Genomic DNA, 13,499 nt, shown 5'->3' on the forward strand with positions numbered 1-13,499 from the left:
AATGTATCGAACAGATGTTAACCTGCCACCGTACGGGCCTTCCCATATTAACTCTTGATTAGCGGTGTTCGCTGCCTAGCGAATGTTTTGCAGTCATAGCTGCTGGTCCTAGCGCATAATCACCTCGGGGAATCCTCACAAACTGTTAAAACCAATAGAACGATTAAAAAAATGCAATTCAGGACTAGAAAGCTACCGGCGTTTTTCACCGGTGAGCGTCTCCTAGAGCCAGCACAGCACCCGGGGCCGCAGCACGCCGCGGCCCCCCGGCAGGGCGGCGGGGCTGCTGGGGAAAACCCGACCCCGGCAGCCCGACTTGCCGTCGCAGAGGCGGGCACGCCGCCGGGGCGCAGCCAGCCGTGAGGCCGTGTGGATGCGGCATCCCGGCTGCACCGACCGCGCTGCCCCACGCCTCTCCGGCGGCCCTTGGGCGCGGGGGGCCGGGCGCGCCCGCGCCGCAGGGGACGCGAGGCGGGCCGGCAGAAGGGCCCCGCCGCCGCCGCCGCCCCGGCCGGGACGCGCTCCCCGCCGCCGCGCACCGGCGGCCGCTCCCGGGGGCGGGCGCCGCCGATCCCGCCCCCCGCCCGCGGCAGCCGCCAGCAGCCGCCAGCGCAGCGGGCGGGCGGGCGGCGGAGACGGGGAGGCCGGCAGGCGGCCGCCGCCCTCCCTCCCTCCCTCCCGCCCCGCCGGGCCGCGCCGTAGCCCGCGAGCGCGGCCAGGAGGCGGCGGGGCCACGGCTCCCCGGCTCCCCGCCCGCCTCCCAGGCGCGGCGCGGCGCGGCCCGGGACTCTCCGCCTTTCCGCGGCTCTCCGTCCCCACCTCCGGCGAGATGTTATGGCCGAGCCGGCGCAGAAGGGCGGCGTAGGGCAGGGCGGGCGGCGGGAGGATGAGGCGGCGGCTGCGGCCGCGGCCGCCCCCAGCTACGAGGACTACGAGTGCAAGATCTGCTACAACTACTTCGACCTGGAGCGGCGGGCGCCCAAGCTGCTGGAGTGCCTGCACACCTTCTGCCAGGAGTGCCTGAGCCAGCTGCACCTGCGGGCCGCCCAGCAGCCCTCCGCCGCTGAGCCGGGGCCGGGGTCCGGGCCCGGCCGGTCGGCCGGCGGCTCCCTGGCCTGCCCGCTCTGCCGCCACCGCACGGCGCTGCCCGACCACCGCGTCCACGGACTCCCCGTCAACACCAAGCTGGCCGCCGCCTGCCCGCCGCAGCTGCGGGCCCGCGACCCGCTGCCCCAGGACAGCCTGCCGCCGCTGCCGCCCCGCCGCCCGCCCCGCGCCCGGGAGGCGGCGGCCGCCCTCGCCCCGCCGGCCCCCGCCCCCGCCGGGCGGGCCGGGCCGCGATCCTCGGGCGGCGGCTACGAGAGCTGCCAGAGCTGCAAGCGGGCGGCGCTGAGCGCCGGCTGCGTGTGCGTCGTCGTATCCTTCCTCTCTATGGTGGTGCTGCTCTTCACCGGCCTCATCTTCGTCAACCAGTACGGCGGCGACGCCGGGCCCGGCGCCTCGGCCTCGCCGTCGCCGGTGGGGCCCATCTGCCTGTCGGTGGCCAGCATCCTCGCCCTCTTCTCCGTCGTCGTCACGTGGCTCATCTGCTGGCTCAAGTACCGGCCCGAGGCGGCGGCGGCGACCGGCGGGGCGACCGCCAACGGCACCCCGCGGGGCCGGGCGGCGGCCGCCCGCAGGAGCGACACATAGCGCCGGTGGAGCGGAGCGGAGCGGGGCCGGGCGGCGGCGGGCGCTGAGGGGCTGGGCCGGGCCGGGATGGGCAGGGCGGAGGCGCGGAGCGGGCTGTGAGGGGACCCGGCTTCCGCCCCCCGGCGCGCCGCTGTGAGGGAGAGCGCGGCCGGGCGGCCCTGCCAGGGCCGGGAGCGGTTCGGCCGCGGCCCCTGCTCGCAGGTACCCCTGGTTTGGTTGGTGTTAGCCCCGTCCCAGCCGAGAGGCGGGTGGGCAGCGGCGGGAGGAGGACACGGGCGAGGCCGTGGCTCTCCTGGGGGTAACGGGCCGGCCAGCTCTGGGCCTCGGTCCTGCCGTGATGGCGGGGGGGCGGCAGGGCAGAGCCCAGGCCCAGGCTTGCCGTGGTGGCAGGCTCCAGGCCCAAGCCCCAGCCCTGCCACGGTGACGGGCCCCAGGTCCGCCACGGTGGCGTGGTGGGCCCTGCAGCCAGGCCAGCCCCGCGGCTCGGGCAGAGTCCGAGGTGGCGGGGATGGTCTGCCGGGTGAGCAGGCGAGGGGCTGCGGAGGGCCCGGCCGCTCTGGAGGCAGGGCAGGGGCAGGGCAGGGCACGTCTCTCTGGCAAAGATGTCTCAAAGGGCCTCCCTGGGGAGCTGGGGCTCTGAGGTTGGGGGACGCGCCCCTCCCCGCCTCTGTCAGGAGCGCACCCTGGTTTCTGTGCTCCCTGATGCAGAAGGACACAATCTCGATTAAAGAAAACTGGCTTGCTGTTGCCCCCACCTGGAAGATAATCGGAGAGATTCACTGTGGTTAGGAGCAGAGCAGGATCACAATGTTAAATGCGTTTTGTGTTTTCCCTTTTATGAGTACATATAGAAGAAGCTGTAACAGAAATGTATTATCTTGAAGAGACTGAGCCAAAGTTTCCCTACAATGTATTGAGTACAGTTTTGTTATAATTTTATTAGAAGGCCATCGAACCCTCTGTTGGTTGCTTAAAAGAAGCTTTATGATTTAATTCTTGGAAATTCTCATTTAATGTGGGAGACTGAAACACTACATTGCACACTTAATTTATGGAAGATGATTTAATTAATGGAGCTCTAAAATAGAGCTAAGAGACTCCTGTGGTAGAGAGTAATATTTCACTGGCCATTGATTTCAATTTTTGCACAGTGAGAAAAGCCCACATTAAAGTACAGACTTTCAGCATCACTGTAAAAGTGGAAGGTGGTAGCATAATTTGTGTATTAAACATTTACCTTCGGTTGAGGTAGCTGTAATAAGACAGTGGTTTTCCCTCTTGGTAAGTTTCTCTTCTGTGTTACATTTCTGTAAAGGCCAGGAGAAAACATTTTTGTTCTGTGAGTTTGGAACATCAAAAATGTCTTTGAAATCTGACGAGATGTTCATAATATGAAATGGAAAAACATTGCCATACAGCTGGTTTTGTAGTATATTAAGGAGAGCACTCTATATAGATACTGTTCTATGTTGCAGGATAATTCATTTGGTGCCTGAAGTTTTTAACTTAATTAGTTGTTATAATCTATTCTATTGGGAATAAGATAATGCTGCTTATTCCGTGTTTCTACACAGTACTGTAATGGAATGAGGTAATTATTTTCGTGCTTGACAATTCAAGAATTTTAAAAGTGATCTTTTAGTATGTGTATTTTGCAAGCTGTCTGCATGATGTTCTGACAAGTATCCTCTTAATAGACCTTTACTTGACCACTTCTAGTTATCACAAGTGCAAAGGAATTTACTGTGTAGAAATGTAAAGACAGCAGGTGAAGATGTGTGTTTTATGACTGCACAAGTGACATGTACTGTGCATTGTCTTGATTATCACAAATCTGTGAAAAACAACCCCCTGACACCCAAAAAAAACCACAAACCCCAGAGGTATTTATACAGACTCTGTTACGATGGACACAGTTTGTGGAAAGAGTATATTAGTTTTGTGTCACTTATGTCTATTTAAAAAGATCCGCACCAGCCTTTGAAAGTCCTATATCATAATATAAAGGTCCTGAGGAGATAAATTACTGGGATCAACTGTGGCTCTGACCGTGGTTCGTGTATTTAGACCAGTGTTTTCAAACTTGGAGTTGCTTGTTAGCCATGTAAAAGGTGTATGCCTCCTAAAATCAGGCCTGACTATTACCCCCTGTTGACTTCAGCAGTAGTTGTGGATGTTCTGCACCAAAGAAAATCACAAGACTTTCGTTTAAGCATCTAAATGAGAATTTAGATGGTTGACTTCAGGTACAAACATTTGAAAATTTTGGCCTTAACCTCTCTGTTCTTCAGTTAACGCATCTGTAAAGTTTGATAATAGCGTTGACCTACCTCACAAGCAAGATGTGAGGCTTTATTTATTAAAGTTTTTAAGCAATTGGAGATCCTTGAAGAGGAGGTGCTATAGAAGTGAAAGTATTATTATAAATGATACTGTGGTAAGAATAAATATATGTAAATTAATGGACATAAACAGCAGCAATGTTTTCTAAGAAAAATAAATATATAAAATATGTACATGTGTACATCATATGCACCAATATATGATTTACCTGTTCGTGCTTCTACTGCAAATGCAGCATGCGTATCAGCATTTCTATTCAATCAGGTAAGCTCCGGTACCGTGCAGTTCAGATGAGCCCACCCAGCAGTCACTGCTGTAACTCCATCTCGTGTAGACATGCCGAAGCTAGCTCTGAGTGCTCGTGAAGCTCAGCTGGAGCTCACGGTGTAGCTCTCGCTTCGCTTTACTCCTGCGGGCTTTCTGGCTGCAGTGAGCCGCTTGGATGTCGCAGATGTGCTGCCAGCGCTGCCTGGGCGAGCAAGCTAGCTCACACCAACTCGGGTATGTTTACAGGAGCTGCAGTCACAACAGAAGCGATGACGTAGCTGTGCCCTGAAATACTGATTACAGTAAGAAATGTATTCTCCATCTTTCTCTCTTCTTTCCACATCATAGTTTTATTCTTGCCTTTTTTCTGTAAACAGTATTTGCCATTTTGACTAAACCAATGGTTTCAACTGGGATCCATGGACTACTTCTAAAGGATCTGCAAAAGGTAAGTAAGAAAAGCAAATCGGTCATCAGAAGCTTAAATTTGTTACGTGAGGGTCAACTTTAAAATGTTTAGAGGTTGGCACATTACAAAAAGTTGAAGATCACAGGCCTAAACAGGATTTTCAGGCTTACTCACAATTGAACGATCATATTACATGTCAAGTTCCTACCCATATATTTGAAAATATTTCAGAGCCAAATTAAAATGGAGAGTCTGACCGTATGCCAAATCCTTCTCTCTGCTTATGCAAATTTTGCAAAACTCCACTGGTTTCAGGAGCGTTAGTCTGGATCCACATCACAGTACCAGTCAGAAAAAATCATGCATTGTATACATCTCTGGCTACTGTAGAATCCCAGTATTATACTTGTATTTTGGGTTCCTTTGAGAGTGTACAGATTGCTTGTCCAAAGACAAACTTTGCTCAAGTTTCAGTAAAAAAAAAGTTCAGTAAAAAACAAAAAGAGAAAATCTGTGTGGCTGGTGGCGTTTTATTATTGTAACTATTTCAGTCAGAACAGTTGTGTTTTTAGTTGTTTAAAAACACACAGAGATATGCAGCTGAAGGGGTATGCATCAGTTACACTATCCACACATCTTACAGAAAAAAATGGTGCTTTGGGGCACGCTGGGGGAAAGCAGAGAAGGCGGGATATACCACAACACCATGGGGAAAACCATGGGAAATACAAGCTGCTGTCTTCTTTTTTTCCCTTGCACTCGTTTTTCTTTTTTTTTTTTTTTTTTTTTTTTGCTGTGCAACATTTCTCTGCATTACACAGTCTGGGGCACAAGCAGCTACAGCCAAGAAATGGAAGCACCAGGAAAGTAAACAAAGGCCTGAAGCTTTCTCGAATTTTTTGACCTCTATGAGATCACAGGCTGCGAGAACTCTGAAAGATCTGCAGTTTCCAGTCATGCCAAAAGATCTTGAATTTTGTGTAGCGGTAATCCCCTGTTCCTCTACCTGAGTAGAGCATACTGGACTCCAGACTGGAAGATTAGATTAAATGTTAAGCTCATGATTTGGAATAGGCTGCCAGTCATTAGTGGTATTAGTCCCAGAGAGGGAGAAAAAAGCAGATAGGAGGGCAGAACCCAGCTTGCCGACACAGACCCTGGGTGGGTAGTCACGTACTGTAAACTGTTCTTTTCTGTCTTAGCTGGGACAGGTGACTACCATCTCTGCTTGAGGAAAGTTCTCACTGGAGCTAACTGCAGCCACAGGATAAAAGTATATGCTATTTGCCGGGAGCTTCTGCCATTTACGATGTACGGGGATGCGTTACGACAATCGCTACCATGTTACAACTTTATTTCTTTCCTGTTGCCCTTCTTAGTAAGTTGTGCTCAAGAATTCAAATTTTTAAAACACCATTATGTTTTTAACACATATCATGTACCTCCAGTGCCACAGTGTAGAAATGTTTATTTCTGCTCTCTCCTTTGAAAGTGTCTTTGGTAAATACTATGGCTGCAGGGAAGAAATTGTATTCCTTTCCTCATCACTAGACCACAAGTAGTAAATAATCATACAATGTTAATTTACATAGCGGCAGGTATTCATCTTTGGAAAGGCAGGTTTGACAGAAAAACACTTGAGTAGTTCATAAATGCAATGCAGGAATAACAGCCTCGATTATCTAGTTGGATTGGTTAAAAGGCCTGCGTATGGAGATACTTTTGTATTCCTTTATCATGAAAAAAACAACATAGCAGTTACTCTCATATTTAAGATCATTAGAAATGTACCACAAAGCCAAATAATAAAAAAGTAGCTAACAGCAGTGGGTACCGAGTCATACATCCCTGCAAGTTAGATTAATGACCTGAATTTCCAAAAGTGACTGGTAGTTTGGGTCCCATCTATTTTTGTCTGGGTTGAGACAGCATTTTTGGAAGCACATTTTGAAAATCAGGCTCAATAATAGTATTGTGGGCCGAGAACCCAAAAGACTGTCTTACTCTGAAAAGTGAGTTTCTGTCTGTATTTATACTTTAGAGAACAGAAAAGAAGAAACTTCTGTTATTTTTTCCTTGCACTGTAAAAATGTTATTAAAATATGGTGGATTACAGGTGCATATGGGAATACTGTTGCTTCTTACCTTAATGCTCTTCTTTTGTAGCTCAAATTACTCTTCACAGGGATTCAGGTTTGCTTTCAAGGTTTATGTCCCAAAGCAGCTTATTGTGTATAACACTTTGTATAAAATATCCTTTGCAAATGATGGAAGGGTGAGTTGCCTTCACACAGGCAGTTACCCCAGACTGAAGAATACAGGTGTAGTTATAGGGTTAATGTGGATTTTCAGTTGAAATCCTACTTCTGTGAGCAATTTCACTGGAGCAGGCGAACTGTTTCAACTGGCCAAGACTGCTGGTTGTGCAAACAGGCAAAATCCTGCTGAATGGGAATTTTAGGTGCCTGTGAACTACAAGCTTCTCTGGAAAACGGTGTGCAATCATGTAATCAGACCTGGTGCTGAAAACTTTTACTTACAGGAATAGTTGTGAATCCCAAGGAGAAGTGCTGTTGCAGCTCCCTCATGCAGTTCATGCCCGGCACGGTCCAGTCGCTTTCCCGTAACGGTGTGTTCTGTGTATCAGTGAAAATGTAACAGCTGCTGAAGAATATTTAAATATGAATGTGTACATCATTCGGAGGAATGGTTATTAATCATCTCTGATCTGCAGGCTTGAGCATAAACGGTGCATTTGATATTAATACGGTGTGAGATATATTTATGGACACGATATTGAGTGCCTAATATTCATTGGAAATAAAAGTGTAGAATTGTTTGCCTAACTTTGTCAGAGCTCTTGGTGTGCACTTAAATCCTCCTGAGCTCAATGGTCCTTTTCCCTGTGTTACAGACGTTTTGTAGATATAATGTCCCTGACTGTTCTGCTGGGCTAGAGAACAGGCTTTATCTCACTGGAAGTTAGTTAATTTTGTTAGCATATGATATTGCCAAAGAAAATTTCAATCTTTGCTCGTATTAACCTCTGCCCATTCAAACCACATCAGAGGCAGCTCTCCGTCAGTTGCCCGTTGGTGCGAGATCTTCACACAAACATTACAAATGTTCACTTCATGCTACAAACGGGCCATGCATCTTTCGTGGCTACAATTTCTAATGTTTCTGAAGGGTATTTAAATTTCTTGGCTCACTTTTATTAAAGCCCTGCAACTTACCCTGCTTCTACATTTTATCTGGGTGCACGTAGAAATTGAGATATTGGGAAGAAATGCCAAAACTGCCTTAACAAAATGCAGTTTCCATCATGGGGGACACATGTATTCATGCTAGATGTATTCAACTACATTGTTCTTTGATCAGTGCAGTACAAAATACTTTTGCTTGTGTTACGGGGAAGGAGCAATGCTGGCCCTCCATTTGGCATGTGTCTCCTCCTACTAAAAACACCCAGGTCTGCAACTGGCCTCGCAGCCCTGGTTCTGAGCTGGTCTCAGGCATGCTTTTCACGCGTCATACAATGGTGAGATTTTTTGATCACGGTGATTGTAATCTCTTACGAGTAGTTTCAGCTGAGAAATACCTCAGCTATTTTAAGGAGATTTTTACAGTAAACATATCGTGAGGTTGATTTGTCTCATTGAATTATGAAATTTGGGAGGAATAGCTTGGAAGATTTTTACTATTATTTATTATTATTATTATTATTATTATTATTATTATTAATAATAATAATAATAATAATAATAATCCCTCAAACTTACTCCTGATTTGTCAAGGAATCTAAATCTTAACACTTCAGCTCACTACAGGTCCAGATATAAGCAATGTTTCTCCATCCTACCTCTAGGCTTTTTAACCATTTAGCAAAATCTAACAAATCCATTTCAGTTATTATTTTGTAATATTTTGATTAATAGCAAATTGCAATAACTGCATTTGTTGGGGGGGGAGTTAATGACTGAAATTTGAGAAATATGCTTGAGATACAATTAAAAATTTGCTTTGCTTTAAAATTGAAATAATGAGGCTTCTTATGACTTACAAAATACGGTGATGCACAATAATTCCAGTTTGATTTCCACATATTTCTCCACACTGTAAATAAGGACTTGTTAGTTGGAGGGTTAATATCAGGGGGCAGAAAAATATTCTTCTGTGAAAAAAACCGTAACTATTGCAAGCTTTAAAGTAAATTAAATGAAATGCTAAAAATAAAATAGAAATGACACTTCTAGTCAGATAGTAAACGCTTCTCTCTGAGAATAATTTAGATCTCCCTGTATTATTTAAATACCGAAATCATACGGGAAAGAGGTGACATTCTAGTTGTTCGGGAAGTTCTGCTTTCTTTCTGAAGGAGGGGGACGAGTCTCTATTTGGCTGCGATCACTAGAAGTATTCTTCCAGTTATTAATTGGGTCATGTTGCCCCCCCAAACCCCACCCTAATTTGTTTATTTCCAGTGGGCAGTCGCCTTGCTCTCCGCCCGGGACAGCCCGTCCGAGGGACGCGGCCCTGCGCCCGCGGGGGAGCGGGGCTGCCGGTGGCAGCAGGAGCGCTGGGTGCCCGCAGGGGAGGGCAGGGTCTGGCCAGGCCGGGGGGAGCTGCTCCCCCCCGGAGCCACCTTGCAGCTCGCCCCGAAGCTTGTGATGAAAGGGCCCCCAAGCCCCCAAATCTTCCTCTCTCTTTGTTCCCGTTATGTCTTACTTAACCCAGCAGTGCATTGGCGTTGAAAGTAAGCGCCCGGCACTGACATAAGCAGTGCCCGGCGGCTGGGGGGCAGGATCCTTTTATGTCAGCACGGATGGGGTGGCGGAGAAGGAGGCGGCAGGAGAGCGGCGGCATCAGCCCGCTCCCGGCCCCGCTCGGGGGATGGGCGGCCCGGGGGTACCCGCTGCGGGGGCGCAGGGGACGGACCGCAGCCCTCCCGCTCGCCGCCTGCCCTCCGGGGCTGCCCTGGCGGTCCCCCGAGCACGGCCCGCAGCCGCCGGCACCGGCGGGGCCCCCTCCCTGGTGCTGCTGGCCCACGGCTCGCCGCCGGAGCGGCCCCGGCCGGGGCAAGGGCATCGCCGCGGCCCGAGCCGCCACGGCAGCAGCCTCGCCGGGAGCAGCCTCGCCGGGCAGCCAGCGAGCGGGGCGCCGGCCCCCTTGGCCTGCGTTCATCTCGCCTTTCTTGCCTTTTTTTTCCTCTTTTGTTTTCTTCTTTGATTTCTTCTGCTTTCTTGCTGTTCTTCATTCCTTCCTGCTTGCTCTTTCTTTCTTTTTCTTTCTTCTTTCCTTCTTGCTCGTTCTTTCCTTCTTTCTTCCTTTCTCTCTCTCTCGCTCTCTCATTATTTCGCTTTTTCTTTCTCTCTTTTCTGTCTTTTCCTCGTCCCATTCTTTCTCTTTTGGTTTCTCTCTTCCCAGATTTTAATCCAGTTCATCTTTAAAAGAATGAGTGGCTAAATCATATAGCTGCGGGCGAAATACCGAATAGTGACCTCAATGGCTGTGCCAGTAGGGCCGCTTTCCCCTTAATATCGTTAATTCCTGGCTCCGTCGTGTTGGATGGAGGGCGGGGAGGGAGGGAGGAAGGAACGTCCCGGGTGACGCTTGGGGATCGAGGGCTAGGTGCTTGCCGCTGCCTCCATACCTGTTGGCAGACCGGGAGTGGGTCACGCAGGACCACGCGTGTTCCTCGTTACCACCCGCTGCTGTGAAAATCCCTTGTTCCGAAGGCAAATGTATTTGATCAGTCCGAGCCTTGGGTCCGTAAAACGGTCACGGTCTCTTTACTGCAGTAAAACTCCCAGTGGACATCTGTTGTGATACCGCTGGAATTAATCGTCACTGGTGTTTTTACAAGTAATTAACGAGGATTAGACCCTTCGTTTTGAAATGTGGCTGTTAACTACCGGGGAGGTGGGGAAGGGAGATGCGAATTTCTCCTCCCGTGGGTGAGACTCGCGGGCGGGCGCGGGGGAGCCGGCCGGCCGGCCCTGCCCTCGGAGCAGGGCGCGGTATCGCCTCCCCTCTCCGAGACGAACCCGAAATTCGATTGCAATCTTTAAAATCGTAAATAAATGAGCAGCGCACGCCTTTTCCTCCCGTCTCTTTGCAGGAGAGGACCGGCCCGTCCCTGCCGCCGTGGCCCGCTGGAAGGAGCGCCGGGGCTGTGCCGGGCTGGGGGCCGGCGGGGGCTGGGGGAGCCCGGGGGGGACCGCGCCGCCGCTCCCTCTGCCCCGCAGCCCCGGGGCTGCAGAGGCATCTCTGTCCTCGTCGCAGCAGGCGTGCGTTAGTACGGAGTGGCAGCTGTAGTATCGCTTACTGGAGGATCTGGTAGTAATCAGAAAGGTGAGGAGTTAGTGAAATACATGTTGTATTTATTGCCATTTTACAGGAGAGAGAGGGCGGCCGGTGCCGAAAGGAAGCCATTTGTAGGGTTAAGTGTTTCAGCCTTGTCCCACGGGCAGCCTCGCCGGCCTGCGTGGAACTGGATTTCGCCCTTCCCGGGAACCACCTCCCAGCCCGGGACACTGCCGCTCCCTGGGCTGCGGGCAGGTGCCCCCGAAGGCCAGAGCTGCCGAGCAGCGGAGGGGGCTCCTCTGGGTGTTTGCTCCCTCTCACGGCTCCCTCGAGGCCCCGGTGGCAGGAGCTACCTCGGATCTACCCACGCACGGAAGTGCTTTGCCTTCACCCTCCAGTGTCCCCTTCCTCCGTGGTCCTGGCGAAGGCGATCGCCGCGGGCGTACCCTCGGAAGAAAGCTCCTCCTTACCAGGGGCAGCGGCAAAGCCCCCTCCTTTCCCCTCGACCCGGGCAGCGGGGCTCCGGAGCGGTCCCCGGGGTCGCCTCAGGTGGTTAGGGGGATCTGGGATGCCCTGTCCCCTGTCCCTGTCCTTGCACAGAGCCTCCTCCGGCACCGAGCGGCCCCGCCAGCTCCGCGCCCCGCACCGAGCCCTTCTCGGGCTGCCGAACGCGCTGTGGCTGTAAGTTAATGAAAACGTAACAACTCAAACGGAAAAAAAAAAGGAAAAGAAGACGGTGCTGAGACGTGCGGATGGGACATAAAAGCGATGGAAAAAAGGTTCAAAGCTTTCGGTGGTGACTTTTCAACCTTTATTTATGTGCCTATTAATGCAATATCCATCATGGAGATATGCATCTTTATCCTTTCAACTGATATGCTGGGAATCAATTGGATATGCAGATTACATTTCATAAGTTTCCAAATGTTAATCTCCCCGGCCCTTTGCTGGTAATTTCTTTTTTCGCCAAGTAGTATTACGTTTCTGCCCACCACCCCCCCCCCCAAAACAACCCCCCCCAAAAAAAAGCCCTTTAAAACAATTAATCTTAAGGCTACTTGTCTCGAAATACTTGCTAAGGCTCGGGCCCAGGGGGCGGGCGGAGGGCGACGCTCCTGCCCGCTCCACCGCCGGCCCGGGCCCTTCCCGGGGCACCAGTCCCCGGCCCGGGCTGCGCCGGGGCGGAGGCTCGGGGCGGGTCCGGTGGGCATCGCCTGTGCCCCGCAGTGCGGAGCTTGGTGGAGCCGGGGAGGTGTCCGAGCAGGTACTGTTCCCTCTAAACCTGGAGGTGGGCTGGGGTCCGGCTTCCTCCCGCCACTGGAGCACGACCCGGCGCTGCGCGGCGGCTGGGGAAGCGGCCCGGCCGGGAGCCGGGCGAGCCCCACTCGTCCCACCGCCGCGTCCCACCGCCGCGTCCCACCGCCGGGGCCGTGCTTCCCGGCCGGCTGCCCCGGGGCGCGGCGGAGGGGCTCCCTCACACCCCCCGGCTCGACAGATAATGTCCCCGGACACCTCTGGGACCATGAACGAGAAGGGAGTGATATGCAAAAATACGGCCTTGGAGGGGCTTTCCCTGGGAGGGCTCAATTCGCGGAGCCTATTTCTGGGAGGGAAACTGGGCTGTCCGGGGCAGTCTGTCGCTGTAACCGGTCGTTTCCCTAGTGTCGCCGCCCGCGGGACGCCGCGGGACGCCGTCCCCTGCTGCTCTCGCCGCCCCCACCGCGTCCCCTGCTGCAAGCAGAGGGTTTGTTAGCCGCTCGTATTGCTCTGACCCCCAAATTGCTACAACACTATTGCGGCGTCTTACAAGTCGCCGTCGTACGCAGGTCACTCTCGTCCGAAACAGTCGGTATCGGTTTGACCGCACACGCCTCTGGTCGGCGGCAGGGCTCGCGTCCCCCCGCGTCTCGCTTGCGGGGGGGACGGACCTTCTTAGCGGGGAACACACGCTCGGGACGGGCCAGCGATTGCGGGGGACCCCGCAGCCCCCAGCTCCCCATCGCGCCGGGCGGGCGTGCTCCACCGGGCACAGGCTGTCCCGCAGCACCGGGCAGCGGCTCCCGGGCCTCTGCCCCGCCCGGGCGGTCGCGGCCGGGCGGTACGAGGTGCCCCCGAAGGCACCAACCCGCTCGTTCTGGAGGAGGGAAACCTGGCAAAGAGAGGCACACCAGGCAGCGGGTGGAACGGAACCGGCCGGCCCCGAGGCAGCCCACGTCCTGAGACACCAAACCCAGAGGTCTCGTGGGAGGTGTTTCTTGCCAGGGCAGCGTGGGGCACGAACCAGAAATCACAGGCGCCCATGCACACTAGTTATGCCAGTCTTTCTTTTTCTCTTCTTTTCTTTCTTTCTTCTTTTCTTTCTTTCTTTCTTTCTTTCTCTCTTTCTCTCTTTCTCTCTTTCTCTCTTTCTCTCTTTCTCTCTTTCTCTCTTTCTTTCTCTCTTTCTCTCTTTCTTTCTCTCTTTCTTTCTCTCTTTCTCTGC

General features: G+C 52.6%; 1 protein-coding gene across 4 annotated transcripts; it reads left to right on the forward strand.

Moving 5' to 3' along the window:
- The first annotated feature begins 683 nt into the window (after positions 1-683).
- Positions 684-8,047, forward strand: RNF228 (ring finger protein 228). 4 transcript variants are annotated; one of them, XM_075507366.1, is made up of 2 exons: positions 684-4,750; positions 7,254-8,047. In XM_075507366.1, exon 1 carries the CDS (start codon positions 835-837, stop codon positions 1,690-1,692), a length of 858 nt encoding a protein of 285 aa, XP_075363481.1. In that variant the 5' UTR covers positions 684-834; the 3' UTR covers positions 1,693-4,750; positions 7,254-8,047. The 4 variants fall into 4 exon arrangements, with proteins under 4 accessions (XP_075363481.1, XP_075363483.1, XP_075363482.1 ...); XM_075507368.1 differs by lacking the exon at positions 7,254-8,047 and having other exon boundaries at positions 684-4,536; positions 4,680-5,231; XM_075507367.1 differs by lacking the exon at positions 7,254-8,047 and having other exon boundaries at positions 684-1,893; positions 4,300-5,231.
- Positions 8,048-13,499: the final 5,452 nt, after the last annotated feature.

The sequence above is a fragment of the Mycteria americana genome, chromosome 7 (assembly GCF_035582795.1).
Source record: "Mycteria americana isolate JAX WOST 10 ecotype Jacksonville Zoo and Gardens chromosome 7, USCA_MyAme_1.0, whole genome shotgun sequence".
In the NCBI taxonomy this organism is placed as follows: domain Eukaryota; kingdom Metazoa; phylum Chordata; class Aves; order Ciconiiformes; family Ciconiidae; genus Mycteria; species Mycteria americana.

What these genes read in the sequence shown, in the direction of transcription:
- RNF228 (XM_075507366.1), top strand. Translation starts at nt 835, where the DNA reads ATGGCCGAGCCGGCGCAGAAGGGCGGCGTAGGGCAGGGCGGGCGGCGG.